Raw genomic sequence first — 24,103 nt, 5'->3', positions numbered from 1 at the left:
CCACCGAAATACAACGGATTGTTACAAAATACTACGAACAACTCTATTCCAACAAACTGAACAACCTGGAGGAAATGGACATATTCCTAGAAAAATACAAACTTCCAAAACTCAATCAGGAAGAATCTAAAAATCTCAATAGACCAGTGACTTGGGAAGAAATTGAAACAGTCATCAAAAAGCTTCCAGCAAACAAAAGCCCAGGGCCAGATGGCTTCACAGGAGAGTTTTACCAAACATTCAAGGAAGAACTAAAACCTATCCTCCTCAGACTATTCCAAAAAATTCAAGAGGAAGGAACACTTCCAAACTCCTTCTATGAAGCCAGCATCACCCTAATACCAAAACCCGATAAAGACAACTCAATGAAAGAGAATTACAGGCCAATATCCCTCATGAACATAGATGCCAAAATCCTCAACAAAATTCTAGCAAATCGGCTCCAGCAGAGCATCACAAAGATCATACACCATGACCAAGTAGGATTTATACCAGGAATGCAAGGTTGGTACAATATCCGCAAATCTATAAACGTGATACATCACATAAACAAGTTGAAAGATAAAAATCATATAGTCATATCAATTGATGCAGAAAAAGCATTTGATAAAATCCAACACCCTTTCCTGATAAAAACTCTTAACAAGGTGGGAGTACATGGATCATACCTCAACGTAATAAAAGCTATATATGATAAACCCACAGCCAACATCATACTCAATGGGCAAAAACTAAAACCATTCCCTCTAAGAACAGGAACAAGACAGGGATGCCCACTATCGCCACTCCTCTTTGACATAGTACTGGAAGTACTAGCCATTGCAATTAGACAAGAGGAGGAAATAAAAGGCATCCAAATTGGAAAAGAAGAAGTAAAGTTATCCTTATTTGCAGACGACATGATATTGTATATAAAAAACCCAAAAGACTCCATTAAAAAACTAATTGGCTTAATAAATGAATTTGGCAATGTAGCAGGATACAAAATTAACACTAAGAAATCTATGGCATTTCTATACACCAACAGTGAGTTTATAGAAACAGAGACTAAAAAAGCAATTCCATTTACGATCGCACCAAAAAAATTAAGATACCTAGGAATAAACTTAACTAAGGAAGTAAAGGACCTATACGCGGAAAACTACACGACACTGAAAAAAGAAATAGAGGAAGATGTAAACAGATGGAAGAACATACCATGTTCATGGATTGGTAGAATCAACATCATCAAAATGTCCATACTTCCTAAAGCAATCTATAAGTTCAATGCACTCCCCATTAAAATACCAACGGCATATTTCACTGACCTAGAAAGAACTCTCCAAAAGTTCATTTGGAACAATAAAAGACCCCGAATAGCCACAGCAATCCTGAGAAAGAAGAGTAAAGTAGGAGGTATCTCAATACCAGACTTCAAACTGTATTACAAAGCCACTGTTCTCAAAACAGCCTGGTACTGGCACAAAAACAGACATATAGATCAATGGAATCGAATCGAGAACCCAGATATCAACCCAAATCACTATGCTCAATTAATATTTGACAAAGGAGGCACTAATATACAATGGAGTCAAGACAGTCTCTTCAATAAATGGTGTTGGGAAAATTGGACAGATACATGCAAAAGAATGAAACTAGATCACCAACTTACACCATACACAAAAATAAACTCAAAATGGATACAGGACTTAAACATCAGACGGGAAACCATAAAAATACTTGAAGCATCCACAGGCAACAAAATCTCAGACGTATGCCAAAAAAACTTCTTCACTGATACTACCCCTAGTGCAATGGAAGCTAAAGAGAAAATAAACAAATGGGACTTCATCAAAATAAAAAGCTTCTTTACAGCAAAAGAAACCATCAACAAAACAACAAGAAAGTCCACTGTGTGGGAGAACATATTTGCAAATGTTACCACTGATAAAGGTTTAATCTCCAACATCTACAAACAGCTTATACAACTAAATAAAAGGAAGATGAATGATCCAATTAAAAAATGGGCAATGGACCTAAATAGAATATTTTCAAAAGAAGACAGAAGGAAGGCCAAAAAGCACATGAAAACATGCTCAAAGTCACTAATTATCCGAGAGATGCAAATCAAAACAACAATGCGGTACCATCTCACACCTGTCAGAATGGCCAACATCAACAAATCAACAAACGACAAGTGTTGGCGAGGTTGCGGAGAAAAAGGAACCCTCGTGCACTGCTGGTGGGAATGTAGACTGGTGCAACCACTGTGGAGAACAGTGTGGAGTTTCCTCAAAAAACTGAAAATGGAACTCCCATTTGACCCAGTAATCCCACTTCTAGGAATATATCCCAAGAAACTTGAAACACCAATCAGAAAGGATATATGCACCCCTATGTTCATAGCAGCACAATCTACAATAGCCAGAATTTGGAAACAGCCTAAGTGTCCGTCAGCAGATGATTGGATCCAAAAACTTTGGTACATCTACACAATGGAATACTATGCTGCCATAAAAAAGAAGGATTTCTCATCATTTGCAGCATCCTGGATGGAATTGGAGAACATCATGCTGAGTGAAATAAGCCAATCAATGAAAGAGAAACACCACATGACCTCACTCATTTGTGGATAATAAAGAACATTATAATCTGGTGAACCATAAGATAGATATAGAGACAGTATATCAACAAGTAGACTGTCAAGTTACAGCGGGGACGGGAGGAAGATCTGGGGGAGATAATAAATCAACTGAAGGACTTGTATACATGCATATAAGTGCAACCAATGGACACAAAACTCTGGGGAGGGAAGGGTTGTGTGGGAGGGAGGGAGGGGGTAAAAAAAAAAAATCAATAAAATATATTAAAAAAATAAAGAAAAAAAAAAAATATTTTAAAAAGATCACAGTTTTTAAAGCTGTACAATTAAATACAACGTGATAATCAACTGAAACATGCATGCATATGAATATTTTTCAGCTCTCAGAGATCTGGTATTTTAGTGGAGGACATCTTGTAACTCCATTGGCAATTGTCTGGGTATGACCCCCCCCTCCCCCCAAGGCAACCCGTAAACTCTCTGGGTTGACCAAACTACTTGCATTAAATCCAGTTCAAATACCATTTCTCGGGAAAGCCTTTCTCCCCAAATCTCTCTTCTCCCGAAGCCAGGAGTATTTCTCTCTTACAGCACATTGTGCCGCTGTAATTATTTATTTATACCGCAATAGATGTGAGATCCTTTAGGGCAGGGTCTGAACCACTGAGTCCCCCGCTCTTAGCTCGGCGTTTGGCCTGCAGGAAAAACTTTAAAATTTAAAGTTTGTCTCTGGATACATGAATGAATGATCACAGCCTAAAATTCCCTACACTCTTCAGATTTTGCAGGAAAAAATGTTTTCGTATTGGGCACGCCTTTGGACACATCACTTTGATAAATCAGGTCCATAATATTTGAGAAGTGATTTGAAAGGATCCAGAAAAGGAGATTCTATCTATCTATCTATCTATCTATCTATCTATCTATCTATCTGTCATTTTCTGTCAAAAAGGTAGTGACCTCTTAGGTGTAACCCGTTCCCACTCTCGGCGAGCTGCTGCTAGGAGGGGAGAGTATTGTGTTGACATGGGGACTGAGGAGCTTCTCCTTCCTTTGATTTTTTAAAAGCCACGTCGTTCACCATCCAGTCTCGTTTTCTTACCGGTGCCCAGCATCTGGGAGCCACCTCCCTTCTGTCATGGAGCCCTCTAACTCCGGATCTCTGCCACGGAGACTGAGGAGAGCCCCCTCCAGGTCCCCACTCACGGCGGCCAGAGGGGAGTCCCAGGTGGGGCAGGGGTTTCCCAGCTTCGGGAGCTGAGGTCCCGGCCGCGCGGACGGAGCGCAGGGAGGGGCGAGGCCGGGGCGGGGCCGCGCTCGGCCCGGGAGACATCCATCTTCCCAGCCCAGCCCGGCCTCCCCCCTCCCGGCGGGCGGGGACGGAGAGCCGCAGGGGCGCCGCGCCGTCCCCTCCCACGAGCCGGCTCCGTCCCCCCGAGTCCCGCGCGGGCCGCCGGGCGATCGCCGCAGGCAGCTCTCTCGCCGGGAGCCGGGAGCCGGGACCGGGAGCCGCGGGCGCCGGCCCCTCCGCGGCCACTTGGGGGCGCGGCTCCCCCGGCGCGCGTGCGGGTGCGGCCGGCTGCCTCCAGGGGGCAGCAGCGGAGCGGGGACGGGGAGAAGCGGCAGCGTCGGCGCCGGCGGCTGTGAAGGCAGAGAGGCCCCTCGTGGAGCCGGCTCCGGAGACCTCCACTCCGGCGGCGCTGCGCCCGGGACGCGTTGCAGCGGCGCCGCAGCCGGCCCCCCGCCTTCACCCGGACCCGCTGGGGCACAGTGATCTCCCCCGTCCGGGCGGCGGCGGCACCTTGGCGGACGGGCGCGCGGCGGGCGCGGCGGCAGCAGCATCCCCGCCCGGCGGGACCCCGCGCGCGGAGCCGGCGGCGGAGCAGGAAGGGAAGGAGGCTCGCTGCGCCCCGCGGGGCTCGCCTTCCCCGGGGCCCTCCCTCCTCTCCTCCCCCGGGGGCCTGCCCCGAGCGCCCGGTGCGGCTCTAACAATGGTGCGGAGCCCCGGCTCGAACCCTGCGTCCGCCCCGCGGCCGTAGAGGAAGTGGCCGGGCCCCGGGCGGGGTGGGCCGGGAGCCGCCCCCGCCGCGCGATCGCTGCTGGAGTTGGTCTGCGCGCCCGGCCTCTCCGGCCCCCGACCCCGGGCACCCTCCGTCCGGAGCACCGACGGCTGCTCGAGCCGGGAGCATGGTGCCGGCGCCCGGGCTAATCTAGTCCTCGGTTCGCTCCTCTTCCCCCCGCCTCTCCCGGACCGCCCGCCGGTGCTGCCTGGGGCTCCCGGCGTGTGGCCGCCCAGCCCTCCGCCTCTCCGAGGAGCCCGGCGTGCGACCGCCTGACCGAACTTGCCCATTGGAGGCAAACCCAGAACAGCTGGATAATGTCCACTCCGAGCAGATTCAAGAAGGACAAAGAGATCATAGCCGAGTATGAAAGTCAAGTCAAAGGTAAGGGTGGGAGCGGCCGCCGCGCTCCTTTTGTGTGCCTTCTTGTCATTGTGCTCGCGGGGAGTTGCGTGTGGAACTTGGGGTCTGCGTTTGGAGAGGGAGGTTGGAGCGCCTGGCTGAGCCACCGGGGGGCTTGGTCTCGTACCAGACAACCCCAGCCCCGATCCCAGCCCCAATCCCGGCCCCGTCAGACCCACGGGAGCCGGACACCAGCGCGCTCCTCCTCGCGGGCTTTAACTCAACCAACGCCTTCAGCTGGGCAACTTCCATGGGCGGCGGGCGGCACCCGCGGCTCCTGCCCAGTTCTCACCACCATCATCATTATCCCTATTATTCTTTTAAAAGGATGCCATTGTCACACCATAGTTTTTTGTTTGTTTGTTTGTTTGTTTGTTTGTTTTTAAGGAGTCATTTTCTGGAAGTCAGGACACCAAGTGGTCTAGAGCTTCGTTGAGCGCAGGCAGTTTTGACGTGGACACTGCTCACTCTTAATGTATTAGGGCGAGGCCCCCTTTTATCAAGCAACTCCCCGGAAGCCTGGCAGTTATGCCAAGCAAGGACTAGTTGGTAGACCTGACTCCTCCTTTTTTCCGAAGGGCCAGGATTCTCACTGCCATCTTTCACCCTCACACGGGAATGTTGCTTTATCATTTGCTGGAAGCCACTCGCATGTAAAATGCAGATGTGAATGTTTAAGTACGTAGCGGGCATTTACCTTGTCAACGAGTGAAGGAACCTAATGAAGGTTGAGGAAACATTTTTTTTTAAGTGCTTTTGTGGTGTGAGAATATGTTTTCTCCCTAGAACAAGTTATTTTGTGTTGCCGTTGAAGTGTTTCATTAACATAGATGTTTATTGTTGTTCTCCCACCCCCCCTCCCTTTGGTGGTCTCTCAGGGCAGCTCTCTCTATTGAGACAATGGATGGAGTGTGCAGGGACCTACTGCTCTTTGGAATATTCAATGCAAAGTTCATTGACATTGCTGTGTAGACACCTGTGTTTGTACAGCTACAGTCTTATGAAAGGCGTTCCTGTGCTCGCCGTGGGTGTGTTTTTTGTGTGGCCAAGTTGTGAGAATGCCTGGAGTCCTGGGAAAGGCCCTCTCACCTGAGTGTGGGTCTGGACCGCACATCCGGACGCCAGGCACGCGGAATGCCACCCCAGGAGCCCAGGTTTCCTTCCTGCTGACCCCTGCAGCGGAGTTAAGCTAACCATGGCTGGGGAAGGTTTTTATCCGCTTGTAATTAAGATAATTTATACTTATAGGACCTGGCTCCATTGAACCTGGACATTTTATTAGCAGAGAAGTAATTATTTCTTTAGAGACAGGAAAACTTGGTAGTGAGTGACATCCTTTCTTTTCCTTTTTTTTAAAAAAACAAAAAAACATTTTTTTATTGGTTTCAGAGAGGAAGGAAGAGGGAGAGAGAGATAGAAACATCACTGATGAGAGAGAACCATTGATTGGCTGCCTCCTGCATGTGCCCTGACCAGAATCGAACCTGGGACCCTTCAGTCGGCAGGCCCACGCTCTGTCCGCTGAGCAAAACCTGCTAGGGCATCCTTTCTTTTCTTAATGAGTCCAACATAGCTTAAACTCTTTCATGCTACGGTAGAATGCCTGATCATAATCACCGTTCCTCTGTGTGGTGTTCCACGTGGCTCTTTGTGGCAGGTCCTGCATGGGTGGTGGTCTGGCCTTCCCGCTGCATGTATTTCTTAGTATTGTCTCAGTTGTTTCTGCTCTAAGGCCATTTTCTCATCTGAAAAATATTCTCATGATTAACTTCTCTCAGAGTATGTGAATTCTATAGTTATATGGTTAGTTAATGCTCGAAGAGTAATACACCCTCTACATTAATTAAACAACAATCAAATGGGAGGTGTTGCAGTGTTTAAAATGTGTATTTCCAACCCAGTCCAAGGAAAAAATAAGAACGTGGTGGATTATTTTTGGAGCAAACTCTATCCCACTAGGGATCTTTCCCCTCGTCCCTTCAGCCCTCACTTACACACACACCCTGGAATCCTCAGGCGGCTGTGTGGCTCTTTACTGCACTTGACCTGCCCTTCTCATGAGGACCTGTGAGCAGACTTGAATTACCTCTCCTGCAGTACTTGCGTGTCTTCTGTCTAACCCAGATCATTATGTCCCTATGCAAATACGGGAGTAGCGGAACACTGTGAAGTCCGACCATGCACACATTTAACGGCACAGATTCAGCTGTACGTGTATGCAAAACCAAGAGGAGAGCGGGAGAGAAATGATGCTGAAATAGCGCATGGGGCCCCCTGTTCTCAGGGAGAGTAGGTTCTGTGGTAAGGATAGCATGAGAGTCAGGACTCTGATTTTCCGTTTAATTTCCTGAGTCTTTTCAGGCTCAGTGTTCTCACCCTACTGGAGTGCTAATCCGGTGTTTAAAGATACAGTATGTGTTTTTGGGACAGCCAACTCTTTTAATTCTAGCCAGTTACTTCATGTGATGAAAAACAAAAGAAATGGGGCCTATCTATCGCCGGAGGAACACTCGGCCGTGTTGGCCTCATTAGGAGAAGATGAAGGTCTGTTCCCAGTGAATAAAGCCACAGATACTGGTCTCTCTAGGTGAATCGGTATATGAGTGATTGCAAAAGTCTTTTTTTATTATGTGTGATTTTTTTTTTTTAACCTTCTGACTTAGAACCTAATACTCTGAAGTATTGTTTTTTTTTTTTCTCATACTCTCTCATTTCCCTAAAACAGTTGAATTTATTTTAGAATTTCTGATACAATATTTTGATCTACAGGAATGACTCCAGATGTGGGATTTTGCCACTGTGGCCATCTGCACATATTTTGGGAACAGATTTTTGTTTTTTTTCTCAAGCATGAACAGAACTATCCTAGGTGATAATGTATATTTTTATGTGTAAGATTATAAATGTATCTAGTTAGATGTATCATATTGGGCAAGTCATGTAGCTTCTGTCTGAATTTTGATTTTCTTCTCTATAAGATAAGGCATTTGGACACTCATCCTACAGGTCCTTGAGTCTTATCAAAGATGTCATGTCAATTCATATTAATCACCTGGTAAAATTTTCATGCCATTTTGCATTTTCTCTCAGCTGCCATGTGTTGGGGAGAATTATCTTTGCTTTCACTTTTTTTCATAATGAATTCACAAACACTCCGTATTGAGTGCTCAGGGAATTAAAATGTAATGCAATAGAGAATACACGAACATAATGAAACCATGTTCAGAAAAGTATAGCAGAATTTTAAGAGGAGAATTGGGAATCATACAAGTAAAGAATAGAATAGCTGTGGCTGGTATGTTCAGTGGTTACAGTGTCCGCCCAGGAACTGGAGAGTTGCGGGTTCGAATCCCAGTCAAGGGCAGGTACCCGGGTTAAAGATCCTATCCCTGTTCCTGGTCAGGGCATGTGTGGTAGGCAACTAATCCATGTGTCTTCCTCACATCAATGTTTCTCTCTTTTCTCTCTCTCTTCCTCCCCCTCCCTTCTCTCTCTAAAAAGAAAATTAAACAGGAAAAATAACCTCATTCCTCCATTGAGGATTAAAAAATTACATACACACACACACACACACACACACACACACACACACCCTATATAATAAAAGGCTAGTATGCAAATCGACCTAATGGCCAAATGACCAGTCGCTATGATGCACACTGATCACCAGGGGGCAGACGCTCAATGCAGGAGCTGCCTCCTGGTGGTCAGTATGCTCCTACAGGGGGAGCACTGCTCAGCCAGAAGCTCTGAGCTGGGCTCACAGCTGGGGAGCACAGCAGCAGTGGCCGGATCCTCTCCTCTCTCTGCGGCAGCAGTTGGACATCTCCCAAAGGCTCCTGGACTGCGAGAAGGCGCAGGCCAGGCTGAGGGACTCCCCCCTCCCCCCAAGTACACAAATTTTGTGCATCGCCCCCTCTATCTATCTATCTACCTACCTACCTACCTACTGAGAGGCCAGATTATTATGACCACCCCATCAGTACTTTGTTGGACCACTTTTTGCCTTCAATACTGTGGCGATTCTTGGCATTGGCTCCACGAGATGTTGAAAGGTGATGCGAGGAATCTGACACCTTGCCTGATGAATAGCACTGTCCAGTTCTGTGTGCTTTGATGGTTGTGGAACCAGCTGCCCGATGGCTCTTTTTAACTTCTTCCCACAAATGCTCAATTGGATTGAGATCTGATCATTGTGGGGGCCACCTAAGCAAGATAAAGTCTCCTTCATGTTCCTGAAACCACTCCTGCACAATATAAGCACCGTGGCATGGCGCATTGTCTTGTTGGAAGAAGCCATCTCCATTGGGATAGGCCATCAACATGATAGGATGAACTTGATCAGCAAGGATACTTAGGTATGTTGGGCTATTCAGAAGTTGTTCCATACAAATTAAAGGACCCAAATTATACCAGGAAACATGCCCCAGACCATAACACTGCCCCACCAGCTTGAAGGATTGTTCTCATGCATGTGGGGTGCATGCTTTTCATGCTGTTTCCACGAAATTCTCGCTCTGCCATCTGCATGATGCAACTGGAAACGTGATTCATCGGACCACATGACTTTTTCCCAGTGCTCGAATATTCAATCCTTGTGCTCCTATGTGAATGGAGACGTTTTATCTTGGTAACTGCAGACAGCAAAGGTGTTCGAACAGGCCTTCAACTTCCATATCCCATAGGATGCAGTGTATGGCTAATTTGCCTACACACGTCAGGTGGTCATAAAAATCTGGCCACTCGGTGTATATGATGCATAATGTTGGTCAACTTCCCAAAGATTTAGAATCCAGAGAAATTAATGTCTTGTTTGTATAGGCCCTTAAAAAACATGACTGGAGCCAAAACCGGTTTGGCTCAGTGGATAGAGCGTCGCCCTGAGGACTGAAAGGTCGGGTTCGATTCCGGTCATGGGCATGTACCTTGGTTGCGGGCACATCCCCAGTGGGGGGTGTGCAAGAGGCAGCTGATCAATGATTCTCTCTCATGGATGTTTCTAACTCTCTATCCATCTCTCTTCCTCTCTGTAAAAAATCAATAAAATATATTGGAAAAAAAAACATGACTGGAAAAGTGTATGAAATGCAAGCCATTGACTCTGCTACTTATTAGCATCTCTGGCAGAAAGCTTAGCAGTGGGAAAAGATTGTTAACAACTGGCTCCCCAGAGATCTGGGGAGTCTCTGTGGGTTTTAGTGATCTGTGCAATTTTTGAATTCTGTAGCCAAAATAGTGTGGAGAACATATAAAAAAATACCGGTTTGTATATGGGAACCCAAAGTATCAACAACCATTTCGAGAGGTGGGAAGCATGGATGGGAAGTTGTGTTTGCTTTTAATAATGCTAGTTGTTAGTTGCTAAGACTTGACAGCTATTATTTGCAGTATTTTCCTAGGAATACTCTCATACTCCTCTATGTGCCACATGTACAGGAAATGCCAAGAAAATCTGTTGTTCTTCGACTCTGCTGCCTTCTGGATTACAAACAGCCCATTTTGGTAGCAGATGGAACATGAGCAAATGCCAGTTCAGTCTGAAATGACCCAATGTCATGCAATAGGTTTTAACAGGGGGAAAAGAAGTACCATTATCATTTATATGAATCTATGTGTACATCTAATGTTCTTGCATCTATGTGGAATAGAAAACAGCAACAATTTAAACAACGAGTTAAAACTTTATAGCTAGGAGGGACTTGAAACACTTTCTGTCCTACCTTCGTTTAAATTGTTGCTGTTTTCTGTTCCACATTATTCACGTGTAATTCTGAGGCATAATTACAGAGTTACACAGTAACTGCTAGGGACTGGAGCCCAGCTCACTTGCTTTTTAGTCACAGTGGCTTTCTTTTAGACAGTTTTAAAAAATATATATTTTATTGATTTTTTTACAGAGAGAAAGAGAGAGGGATAGAGAGTTAGGAACATCGATGAGAGAGAATCATTGATCGGCTGCCTCTTGCACACCCCCTACTGGGAACGTGCCCTCAACCAAGGTACTTGCCCTTGACCGGAATCGAACCCGGGACCTTTCAGTCCGCAGGCCAAGGCTCTATCCACTGAGCCAAAGCGGTTTCGGCAGCAGTGGTTTTCCTGTAGATCCCTCACCAAGTAGAGCAGAGGTAGGACACTTACCTACCTAGACTTTCTATTCATTGAAGGAATCATAGCTGGATCTAAGAGAAAAATAGCAACTCTGGCCTGTTAGCAGCAGTTCATGAAATTGAGGAACTGTAAGTCCATTGTCTTTTCAACCAACATCATTTTAAGAAACCACAGTGCCCAGGCAGCAGCGCCACAGGCTGGCCTTCAGATCCGGACAGACAGGGGTGAATACGCACACAGGCAGCTTGCTTCGTATTTTGGTCAAGCTGATTGCAGTCATTGCAAATACGCCCTCTTACGCTGCCCAGAAAACCTGACTAGTTAGATGGAGTTCAGAAAATATTAAGGAGTCGTTTTGGAGACATTTTTGAGCAGAAGCATGTCCTGTCACAGAGCGAGGGTTGGGGGTAAACCTCAGCTCTGACCGTGGAGATGGGTGCGCTCACTCCTGCGCTGGGTGCTGTGTGGTCCGGCTTAGGAGCCACACACTCTCAACGCTGGTTCCGACTGGAGAGTTTACTTTGTGGGTTGACCAGACAGACCCTTATGTCATTCATGCTGCCTGTTTTCGCGTCAATTCAGATATCTAAGAATCAGAATAAGGAAGTGGGAGGATGTCTGATCACTCCATCTGTTTTTGTTTTAGTAGTTTGAAGGCAGAAGTTGGGATTAGAGACACTTACTGGAAGAGATTTTTTTGTTGTTGTTTTTTTGTTATTTGAAGGTGTTTTTGCTTGTTGGTCCTAGTTTCTTGTTTATTAAATGTCCAGTTGATATCTCGAGATGAGGAAGAATGGAACATAGGGTTTAAGAGCAGAAACTTTGGTGTTAGCCATCCAGCCCTGCCCCTGATTAGATGTGTGACCTCCAAGAGTCAATGCCTTCATTTGTGAAATGGGGTGAATAATAGTACTTGCCTCCTTGTCTTTGTGAGGCTTCAGTGAGGTGATCTGTGGAAAGCATTTACAACAGGCTTCACGCATAATAAACCGTCAATATAAATTAGGAATTGTTCTCTGTTTAATTTTGGTTTTCTTTACATCTCTGCTTTCGTTACATTCTGAGTCCCACCTCCTTATAAGGTGGATTTTATATTGTGGCATTTTTAAAAAATCTTAGTACTAGAGGTCCATTGCATGAAGATTCGTACAATAGGCCTTCCTTCCCCTGGCTGCTGGTCCCGGTTCTCCTCCAGCACCCGGGCCCAGGCCTTTGTTCTGACCGCTGCCTTCCATCTTCTCCCGGCCAGAGCCTTCAGTCTTCTCTGCTCCAGTCAGAGCGCCACTCCTGGAGCTTCCTCCGCCCCCTGTCGTCCCCCTCATAGCAGGCATCCTGCCCCACCCTGCCACTCCATGCCTGCATATGCAAATTTACCCATCTTTGTTGGGTTAATTTGCATACTCACTCCTGATGGGCTGGTGGGCATTGTGGAGGTATGGTCAATTTGCATATTTCCCTTTTGTTAGTATATATAAGTAACAGAGCCTAAGCACATTTCCTAAGCCGCATGTGTTTGCTTATAACTTGTTTTAAACTTTCTCTATATTTGTTCAGCAATACTATATGGAAAATTGAAGCTTAGTAAATGGATTTTACTTACCCATGGTGAAAACAATTCTCATGACATCAGATAAAGTCACTGACTTAATTTCATGGTCTTAAGAAAAAAGATTTTCTTTGAAAATCAATATAGAAATGAAATTTTCACTTATAACTGCTTATTTGCATCTGCTTCATTAGAAAACACTTTGGCCAGGCTGGTGTGTGTCAGTGGTTGAGTGTCAACAGATGAACCGGGAGGTCATGACTCAATTCCCAGTCAGGGCACATGCCCAGGGTGCAGGCTCTATCCTCAGAAGGGGGCCAGCAGGAGGCAGCCGATCAATGATTCTCTGTTATCATTGTTTCTATCTCTCCCTCTCTTCCTTTCTGAAATCAATAAAAAATATTTTTAAAAAGGATTTTTTCAGCTTCATTGAGATATAATTGACATATAACCAATAGTACTTAGATATTAAAAATTATCTATCTACCCTGGCTGGGTAGCTCAGTTGGTGATTGCAGGTTTAATCCCCAATTAGGGCACATGAAAGAATCAATCAATGAATGCATAAATAAGTGGAACAACAAATCAATATTTCTCTCTCTTTCTCCTCCCCTCCCCAGTCTTTCCCACAGTCCTTCCTCCCTCTCAAAAAATCAATCAATCAAGAAAAATTTGAAAAATTACCTATGCATCTCCTGGTACAGGGCTTTATTAAACACTAGTGACCCTGTGCATGATTCATGCACATGGAAAGGAAATAAATTAGAAGGTGGCCTGCCAGGCAGGACTGGGTGAGACAGTCTGGACACACCCTGGAGCCAACCTTCTGCTGGTCCCTCCCCTGGCAGCACCCCTGGGGTGGCTCTGCAGCTCAAAGGACATCTGTGGAGTCCTGTGGCCTGGTGGAATCGTGTGGCCTGGTGGAATCATGTGGCCCCGCGAGAAATTGGGCTCCCTCCTCTCTGCTTCTGGGGTGCATTACCCGAGAACCACCACTGCCAAGTCATCGCAGCTCAGCAGCTCCTACATTGAGCATCTGCCCCCTGGTGGTCAGTGTGCGTCATACCTACTAGACGGTTGGACAGTCTGTCACTTAGCCTTTTACATACATAGATTATTGAATGAATAGAATAATAGTTTTGGATTGGTATTTCTTTATAGAGTTAAACAAATTAAAAGTTTAATTTTGGGGTCTTAAAGGATTCAAATACAAGAGACACATTCACGTAGCAACTCAAAATGCTCTCTGGAGAGAATAAGGAACAGCAGGTTTAATAAAGGCAGAACCCACAAAATGAAATTCTTTAATGCAAATGAAGGATTGCTGAGCTAGGTTAACAGGGATTGGTTAATTCCAATATGCAAACTGGGGAGGCGAAAGCGACAAAAAGGAAGTAAAGCCCTCGCTGGTTTGGCTCGTGGGCTGAAGGATTGTGGGTTTGATTCTAGTTAAGGGCATGTATCCCGGTTGCTGGCTCTGATCTCTGGCTCTGGTCAGGGTGTGTGTGTGTGGGAGGCAACCAATCAATGTGATGCTTTCACATTGATGTTTCTCTCTCTCTCCACCTCTCCCCTTCCCTTCCACTCTCCCTGAAAATCAACAGAAAAATATCCTTGGGCCCTAACTAGTTTGGCTCAGTGGATAGAGCATCGGTCTGCGGACTGAAAGGTCCCAGGTTCGATTCCAGTCAAGGGCATGTACCTTGGTTGCGGGTACATCCCCAGTAGGGGGTGTGCAGGAGGCAGCTGATTGATGTTTCTAACTCTTTCTCTCCCTTCCTCTCTGTAAAAAAAAATCAATAAAATATATTTTAGAAATATCCTTGGGCAAGGATTAACAACAACAACAAAAAGGGCGTAAAATCCATATATGTTCAAGTAGCAGTTGTTCCAAGATGTTTATGGTTGGGCCCTGAGCTGAGTTTAGCAACAGTTTTTTAACAACTTAGCAGCAGCTCTGAGAACTGAGGCACAAGACGTGCGTAGGCCCTGCTTCCCTCGTAGCCTCTGACTCTGTTTTACGTGATTCACTTAGCAGTGCTTCTTCCATTTCATTTTTTATTGTCAATAGGATAAATTAACATGGTGGACATCCAGAATTATCTAATGTGTTCAGTTAAGTATGGCCACAACATTAATTAGGTGGGGAATAGTTAACTAAATTCCACTGGGGAGTGGTTGACTAACTTGTATACGGGGATCATTACGGAATCATTAACAATGGTTCTTGAAGAATGGGGAAGTATCTCACAAAAATTATTTTTTAGAAAAGAGACTATGGTTATGACAAGCTAAATGGACACACAGTGATGCCATCCATGGACATGCCTGCCCTACCCGGTGGTGGGGTTTCAGCCTGAGGAGGAAACCAAGTCAGACCTCAGTCTAATTCGTCATTTGACAAGTAAGAGAAAACGTCACTTCCCCCAACTCAGATGTCCCATGAAGCCAGACGTTTACAATAATCATAGCAGCATCCGGCAGTCACTGATTGCTAATGGTGTGCAGGTCACTGTGGTGGCTGCATGGCGTGGCTGGAGGGCTTTCTATGTACACACCAAGCCAGAACGCAGAGCAGAAGGCAGGAGGAATTTCCAGTGAGTCCTCCTGCTTAGCATAGGTTGTACTTCCTGTATTTTACAACCACGCTATACGCCCTGATGGGTTTCCTGGTTTAATGCAGGAATCTCACTTTGAGCTTCACCCTCCCTCAAGATGGGGTGGGGCAAGGAAAATCCAAGGAAAATTTAGTCTTGGGTTGAACCTCTTGATAAATGATTTGACCACGGGACAATGTCAAGCTTTTTGTTTACTTACAACTCAGTGATACACTTTGGTTTTTCTTTGTTTTTGAGTTCAGCCAACAGAATGTGTGTGTGTGTGTGTGTGTGTGTGTGTGTGTGTGTGTTAATATTTTGCTTTTGACATTTAAATTTTTAATTCATCTGAAGTTTGTTTTTCATGTTGTGAACCAGAGGTATATTTTTCATATGGATGACCAAATTTTTTTTAGTTCCATTTGCAAACCAGTCCCTTCTTTTAAGACGTGATCTTCTAGCTACTTGTATCCTGATCAAAATTTCGTATATGCATGAGTTTATCTCTGGACCCTGTATTGTGTTTCATTGGTTAAGTTAAGATTCTTATGCCAATACGACATTATTTTAATTACTATAGTTTTCTATTAAGTCTTTATATCTGGGAGGCCAAATCTTCTTTCTTTATTCTCTTTCCGAAGTTTCTTTGTAATCTTGTTTTTTCCTTTTCCAAATACATTTTAGAATCAGGTTTTCCTTTCATGGAAAACCCATTGGCATTTTGATTGAGACTGCATGAAATTATAAATCAATTAGAAGAGAATTGGCATCTATATGATAATCTTCTTATCCATGGATATGAATATTTCTGTTTATTAATTTTTAAAATACCTTACTGTAAAGTTTTATATTCCTTATGTTTTTGTTAGATATATTATAATTAATTTTTATTGCTAATGATCATGAGATTTTTTTTAAAGTTGTTTTTTAATTGTTTCTGATGTACAGAAATGCAGTGTATTTTGCACATTGGTCTTATGTCCAACCACTTTGCTTTTCTATTATTATTTCTAATAATTAAACAAATATTTTTACTAAAACTTGTTTGCAAATAAAGACAATCATTTCATCCTTCCAAACATTTTGGCTTTATTTATTGTTATTTTTTACTTTATTTTTTATTTTTGCCATAAGTAGAATTTTGAGTGCCACGTTAAAAAAAAGTGGTGACATTGGCTTTTTTTTCTTCTTTTTCTTTTACTTCTGGATTTAAAGGGAATTTTTTTAGGCTCTTCCCTTAAAGGATAATACTTGGTTTTGGTTTATAGATACTTTTTATAAGGTTAAGTAAAATCTCTTGTACTTCACAGTGTTTTTTCTTTTTTAGTCTGTTAATACAATGAGTAATAGATATAGCTTTCCTAATATTAAACTATCTTTGCACTCCAGAATTAAACCTTTCTTCATTGTAATACACACACACACACACACACATCCACGCACGTGCGCATGCGCAATCATTTAGTAGTTTGGCAATATTTAGTTTAATGTTTTTTTGGTTTTTTTTGTCTCTAAATTCTTGAATGAAATAGGTCTAGGGTTTTTCTTATTGATAATGTGTTCGGGTACATATCTAAGTTATATATTGGGTCGGCAACTAAGTAATTGCGGGTTTCACACATATATGGCTTCAGTTGAATTTTTAGGTTTGCAGACGTAGTACAAATGTAAAACACATTTTGTATTTGATAGTTGGCTATTCAGCTGTTAATCAGTAAAAAAAGTTTTTTGATCTGTTTTGTAGTTTTCGTTTGGCGTTCGTTGAAAAATGGAAAATCAAAAGAAACATTTTCGTCATATTTTGCTTTTTTATTTCCGCAAAGGGAAAACGCATCACAAGCTCATAAAAAGTTATGTGCTGTTTATGGTGACGAAGCCTTAAAAGAACGGCAGTGTCAAAATTGGTTTGCCAAATTTCGTTCTGGTGATTTTTCACTCAAAGATGAAAAACGCTCTGGTCGTCCAGTTGAAGTTGATGACGCCCTAATCAAAGCAATAATCAATTCGGACTGTCACAGTACAACACGTGAGATTGCAGAGAAGCTTCATGTATCACATACATGCATTGAAAATCACTTAAAACAACTTGGCTATGTTCAAAAACTCGATACATGGGTTCCTCACGAACTGAAAGAATCACAGTTAACGCAACGCATTAGCAGCTGCGATTTGCTAAAGAAACGTAATGAAAATGATCCATTTTTAAAACGACTGATAACTGGCGATGAAAAATGGGTTGTTTACAACAATATCAAGCGGAAAAGATCGTGGAGCAGGCCAGGTGAACCAACTCAAACAACATCAAAAGCTGATATTCATCAAAAGAAGGTTTTGTTATCAGTTTGGTGGGATTACAAAGGAATTGTCTACTTTGAACTCTTACCACCCAACCGAACGATCAATTCTGATGTCTACATTGAACAACTAACGAAATTAAACAATGCAGTTGAAGAAAAGTGGCCCGAATTGACAAATCGAAAAGGTGTTGTATTCCATCATGACAATGCAAGGCCACACACATCTTTGGTCACTCGGCAAAAATTAATGGAGCTTGGTTGGGATGTTTTGCCACATCCACCATATAGTCCTGACCTTGCACCATCTGATTACTTTTTGTTTCGATCTTTACAAAACTCCTTGAATGGTAAAAATTTTCAATAATGATGATGATGTCAAATCGTACCTGATTCAGTTTTTTGCTAATAAAAACCAGAAGTTTTTTGAACGTGGGATTATGATGCTGCCTGAAAGATGGCAAAAGGTCATTGATCAAAATGGGCAATACATTACAGAATAAAGTTATTTAGTTCCATGAAAAAATTGTCTTTGATTTTCTTTTAAAAATCCGCAATTACTTAGCTGCCGACCCAATATGAGTATGTTGGAGAATATTGTTTCTCTTTCTATTTTGTAGAAGATTTTGAAATTTTGAAATATTCTTTTTCTATTTGAGTCTAGTTATTTCCTTTGTGTGAAGAACTTTTAAAAAATATATATATTTTATTGATTTTTTTATAGAGAGGAAGGGAGATGGATAGAGATTTAGAAACATTGATCAGCTGCCTCCTGCACACTCCCTACTGGGTATGTGCCCACAATCAAGGTACATGTCCTTGACCGGAATTGAACCTGGCCGATGCTCTATCCACTGAGCCAAACTGGTTAGGGCTGTGTGAAGAATTTTTTTAACTGTTAAGCAGGAGTTATTTATTTATTTTATTAGTTATAGGATTACTATTTCTATTTCTTCTTCTTTGAAAAGTTGTATTTTCCAGAAATTTATTTGTATCTTTTCAAGTATATATTGACATAATATTGACAGTATTCTCTTATTTTTTTTAAAGTGGCTGATCTGTATTGAATTTAAAATATTTTAAAATATTTATTTCTGCCTTCTCTTGATGAATCTTAAAGGGGTTTGTCTATTTTTCTCTTTCTTTTGTTTCCTGCTCTTTACTACTACCTTCCTCATTTTCTTTTGGCTTATTGTTGTTTATTTTCTTAAGTTGGGTACATAGTGCATTTATTTTTATGCTTTTTTTTGCTACTATAGAATGGTTTCTTCTTTAATCCATGAGGTATATATAATTATGCCTTTACATTTTTAATTTATCTTTAAAAATATATAATTACAATATAATTTTAGAGTAATAGCATTTGAAATTACTTGGAATTGTTTGCTCTTTTACTATTTTCTGGAGAAGTTTGTGTAAGGAATCATCTGACTTGACTCAAGTGTTTAGCAGAACTCATCTGTAAAGTCATCTAGCTCTAGTGCTTTCATTAGGAAAAGAATTATTGCTTGCAAATTTACAGGTTTTCTGATAAACTGATATAAAACTGTTTATAGTGTTCTTATATCTTTGTAATCTTTGCAGCATCTGCAGTTATGCCTCTTCTCTGTTAGTAACAATTGTGTGCCTCTTCTCCCTTCTCCTTGATTGACCTTGCCAGATGTATGTTTATTAGTCTTTTCAATGAACTAGTTTTGCTTCATTGGTTTACTGTATTTTATATTTGTTTTCCTTTTCATTAGTTTATCCTCCCTATTCCCTTCCTTTAACAATTTTTAGCATTGTTTTTTTAAAATATATTTTTATTGATTTCACAGAGGGAGGGAGGGAGAGAGAGAGAGAGAGAGAGAGAGAGAGAGAGAGAGAGAGAGAGAAACATCAATGATGAGAGAGTCACTGATCAGCTGCCTCCTACACGCCCTCCACTGGGGATCGAGATGGCAACCTGGGGAATGTGTCCTGACCTGGAATCAAACTCTGACCTCCTGGTTCATAGGTTGACACTCAACCATTGAGCCATACTGGCCGGGCTACATTCTACAAATTTTTGTGTGTTAGTGTTTTTATCTTTCAGTTCTGTGCACTTTCTAGTTTACATTATGATTTTTTTTCTGTAACTCATGATCTTCTGAAAAGTGTGTTTTAAATTTTCTAGGTGTATAGAGTTATTTCATTTATCCTTTTGTTACTGACTTAATAACATTGTCATTGTAGAACAGGGTCTGAATTTTTGAAAGCTTTCTCTTGACAATGTTTTTTTCCGACCATGCATGCTATTGAAAATTGTCAGCCTTCACCTTTCCCAGCCTTCCTCTCTCCCTTCCTTTGCTTTATATCTCCATCTCTCCATAGCATTTTTTCTAATTTGATCTCTTTTATGCTCACTTGAGGGGCTTTTAAAATTCCTTATGTGAAAGCTGGTGATATGATTAAAATAATATTTTAAAAATATTTTATCCAACATTTTAGTTTCAACCAGAAGGGTCATGCAGGCATACCTATCTAAATTTACGATAGGAAATAGAAGTCTGATATATTCAGTGGCATGGTGTGTGTGTGTGTGTGTGTGTGTGTGTGTGTGTGTTTAACCCATCAACACATTACATTTTAAATAATTTAGATATAATTGACATATAACATTGTTAGTTTCAGGCGTGTAACATAATGATTCAGTATTTGTAAGAATTGTGAAATGATCCCCACAATAGCCTAGTTAACATCCTTCACCACACATAGCTACAACTTAGTTTTCTTGTGTTGAGGACTTTTAAGATCTACTCTCTTTAGCAACTTTCATACAGTTATTTTTAATTTATCCAACATTAAGTTCTGTACTAGCAAGAGAACGCTGTAAGTTCAAGTTACTATGGGAAGAATAAGTGTTTTTTCATAAAGATAATTATAGGGATCTGGTCCTTGCCATCCAGAAATGATGTTTATAATCCAAGCTCTGTACACTGAGGAGGATACACAGACAAGAGAGCAAATAATGCTACACTGACACTTTTTAGTTCTCTGTATATATGTGTGTATGTGTCTGCACATGGAAAAATCCAGGATATGGACTTTAATGATGGGAATGTGCAATGAGGACCAGTGAAAACCTTTCGTCGATGTGAGAACATCCAAACCTGTAGAGAATTTGTATGAGTTTATTTGAGCCAAACTGAGGTCCTGTGCCAGGGAGCAAGATCTCAAGTGGCCCAGAGAACAGCAGTTTTGCAGCTTCTTTTATGCATTTGAAATTAAGGAGAGACTGTGAGGAGAAAAGCAAGTGTACCGGTTAATAATGCAGATTTTTTTTTTTCAATAGATGGAGTTACACATATGTTGATATATATGCGATTTGATATTTATGCTATTTTGTTGCATTGCTCCTTCAGATTAACACTTGTTTGGATGGATGGCACCCGCACTTTTTGAGCAGCACTTCAAAACATATGAGAAAGTGGAAAATTGGGTCTTTGAATGGTCTGCCTCAAAACAAGAAAAGTTCTGTTGGGACAGTACAAATTAACTGAAAGATGGGAAAATGTGTAGTTAGCAATGCACTTTTGATGTTTCTCTTGAAAATTATCATGTTTTCTTTGATTATAAAATCCACATTATTACAGATAATAATTTGGATTAATTATTAACCAGTTAATAGCGAGGATTAACTATTAACTGGTTAATATGGATTAATTATTACTGGTTAATAATGTGGTTAACTGTTAATAATGTGCATTAATTATTATTGGTTAATGCGGATTAACTGCAGTTAATAATGCAGACTAACTATTAACTTGTTAAAATGTGGATTAACTATTAACCGGTTAATAATGTGGATTTTGTGATCCAAAGAAAACACAAAATTATCTCTCGATAATTTCAAGAGAAAATCGAAAGTGCTTTATTCAAAGTAATGTCCATCGCTAGCTACACATTTCCCCAGCTTTCAGTTAATTTGTGGATACTGTCCCAATAGAACTTTTCTTGTTTTGAGACAAACCATTCAGAGACCCAATTTTCCATTTCTTCATATGTTTTGAAGTGCTGCTCAGAAAGTGCGTGTGCCATCGATCAGAACAAGTGGTAATCTGAAGGAGCAAGGTCTGGTGAATACAGCAGGTGGGTTAATACTTCCCAGGCAGGATCTTTTAACGTGACTTTAACTGGTTTTGAAGTGTGTGATGGTGCGTTATCATGAAGCCATAGCTTCACCTAGCTTCAGAAGCTCATTATACACCACACCTTCCTGATCCCACCAAATGCAGAGCATTGTCTTCTTTCTGAAGCAATTTGGCCTTGCAGTCAATGTTGATGGTTGACCTGGATCAACCCATGATTTTGTGCATTTGGGATTCTCAAAATAAACCCATTTTTCATCACCAGTCACACTTCGATGCAAAAAAGACTTTCTTTCATGCAACATTTTACTGATGACTTTTCGGTTTTCCATTTGTCTTTCGTTCAGTTGATGTGGCACCCATTTTCCTTCCTTTAAAATTTTTCCCATTGCTTGTAAATGATTGGAAAATGTTTGCTGAGCAATGTTTAATCTTTCTGCAAGTTGTTTTTGAGTTTGACACGCATCTTCATCTAATAATGCTTGTAATTGTTGGTCTTCAAACTTTTTCAGTTGATCTGGACCTTCTTTGTCTTTCACATCGAAATCATCACTTTTAAAGTGTTTAAACCAGCATTCACAAGTATCTTGAGATGGAGCGTATTCACCATAAGTTTCCCGAAGTATACAATAACTGAGCAGCACTTTTCTTCAAAATAAAGTAATGAATTCAACTTCCCACAAATGCTTTTTTTTGGAGGGGGGGCCACAAAATTCGACATTTTTAAGTGTGAAAATATCTATGATGTTAACACCTTCAGCAAATTTGACATAGGAAGTTTTGAAGCTTGTTGTCAATACAACAAAAGAGCATACATATCAAATCGCATATATATCAACATATGTGTAACTCCATCTATTGAAAAAAAATCCAAATTATTAACCTTATTAACCGGTAACAAAATTATGTGCTTTTTGAGGGTTAATATCAAGGGTATTACTTCTTGTATTTCAAAGGTGTGTTCATCTAGATGCACAAGAACAATGGCCAGGGCTGGCGTAAAGCTTTTCACTAAAGAAGTTATAGGCCTGGAGCATGACAACCCTCCATGACCTTCCTGGTTAGGAATTTATGATCAGAGGTTACGTGCCCTTTTTTTCTGTCCTCACTGATACAGGCAGAGCATGAAAATATGCACACCTCTCTGATTAACCTGAGATTCTGTTGGGACCTCTGGATGTTGCTAAACATCCAGAGTCTGAACTTTCATTGTTGCAGGTGACAACTCTTTTTCTTGTGGCCATGGGCTTCTACCCTCTGACCCCTTGGGGTTCTGCTCCAGAGCTGCCTGCAGAGACTTACAGTCAGGGCTCCTGGAAGACACAGCCCCCTCCAACCGCCCTGGCATCCCAGCAGAACAGCCGACCTGGCACAACACAGCCCTTAGGAAGGTGCTCACAGTTCTCCAAGTGCCTGATGTCCCAGTTTCTGGTTTTCCTTTCTAACTCCTTCCTCCTCTGGTCCTGGAAGACCTCTGGACTTTTGCCCTTTGCTTTTATTATTCCGAAGGCGCGGCTTACAAAAACAGCTCCCTCCCCCTGACCTCCAGCAGGGCAGAGAGAACAATAGGTGTCTGCTTATCTTCAGTCAGACAATTTTCACCTCTGAGGAAGTTCAGATTTTAGACTGGCTGTGGAGTTAGCATGTGCAAAAAATGGAATTAAGCTGCCTGACACTATTTCCCTTGGGGAGGGAGTAGGAAGAAGTCAGTCTGCCCTCTTGCTTTGCATTTGTAATGGCGGTGTAGCATCTTCTGACACACAAGCTCCCCTGTGAGGATCAATGAGGATTTTTTTCTTGGGTTCATATTGGTTGTCCACATGGAGTACAGTTCAGCCAAGTTATAATCCATAAGAACCATGAAAGAGTCAGAACTCTGAGCCAGAGGTGCGGTCATTGGTGGAGAGAGGAGTGTGTTGGTCCCAGGCTTAGAGGCGTGGCGGGGGGGAAGAGGGGCGGGGGAGGAAGGGCCCCACAGAGGGTCCGGCTGACCCCTTGTTTCAATTGATTTTCCCTTATTTCTTCACTGTGCCCAGTTTTTTGTTTTTGTTTGTTTCTTAATATATTTTTATTGATTTCAGAGAGGAAGGGAGAGAGGGAGAGAGAGAAACACCAGTGAAGAGATCAATTGGCTGCCTTCTGCATGCCCCCTACTGGGGATGGATCCCACAACCTGGGCATGTGCCCTTGACTGAAATCGAACCTGGGACCCTTCAGTGTGCAGGCCCATGCTCTATCCACTAAGCCAGTGTTTCCCACACTTTTGACATATGTGTACCCCTTCTATAATTTTCATAACGCTGAGTACCCCTCGTACTCATGAGAACGTAGAATTAGGCGCAGCTAAGCACGGTGCAGTGCATATCCCCACCAAACTCCAGTGCAACGCGTACCCCCACCAAACTC

At 42.3% G+C, this 24,103-nt stretch overlaps 1 protein-coding gene across 3 annotated transcripts in view; it reads left to right on the top strand.

Annotated features, from left to right (window-relative positions):
• The first annotated feature begins 3,658 nt into the window (after positions 1–3,658).
• SRGAP1 (SLIT-ROBO Rho GTPase activating protein 1) overlaps positions 3,659–24,103 on the top strand; it is a 261,746-nt gene continuing 241,301 nt past the window's right edge. For 2 of the 3 annotated variants that reach the window (XM_084877575.1, XM_084877574.1), the window contains exon 1: positions 3,661–5,025. In XM_084877575.1, the coding sequence (XP_084733701.1) occupies positions 4,959–5,025 (67 nt within the window). In that variant the 5' untranslated portion in view covers positions 3,661–4,958. Of the gene's footprint in view, positions 5,026–24,103 lie in introns of all 3 variants that reach the window. The other variant, XR_014794476.1, reaches the window with a different exon arrangement.

The sequence above is a fragment of the Pipistrellus hanaki genome, assembly GCF_964339955.1.
Source record: "Pipistrellus hanaki genome assembly, chromosome: 3".
Lineage (NCBI taxonomy): Eukaryota > Metazoa > Chordata > Mammalia > Chiroptera > Vespertilionidae > Pipistrellus > Pipistrellus hanaki.
The sequence above is the reverse complement of the archived record's forward strand: the minus strand, read 5'-3'. Positions and strand labels throughout refer to the sequence as shown.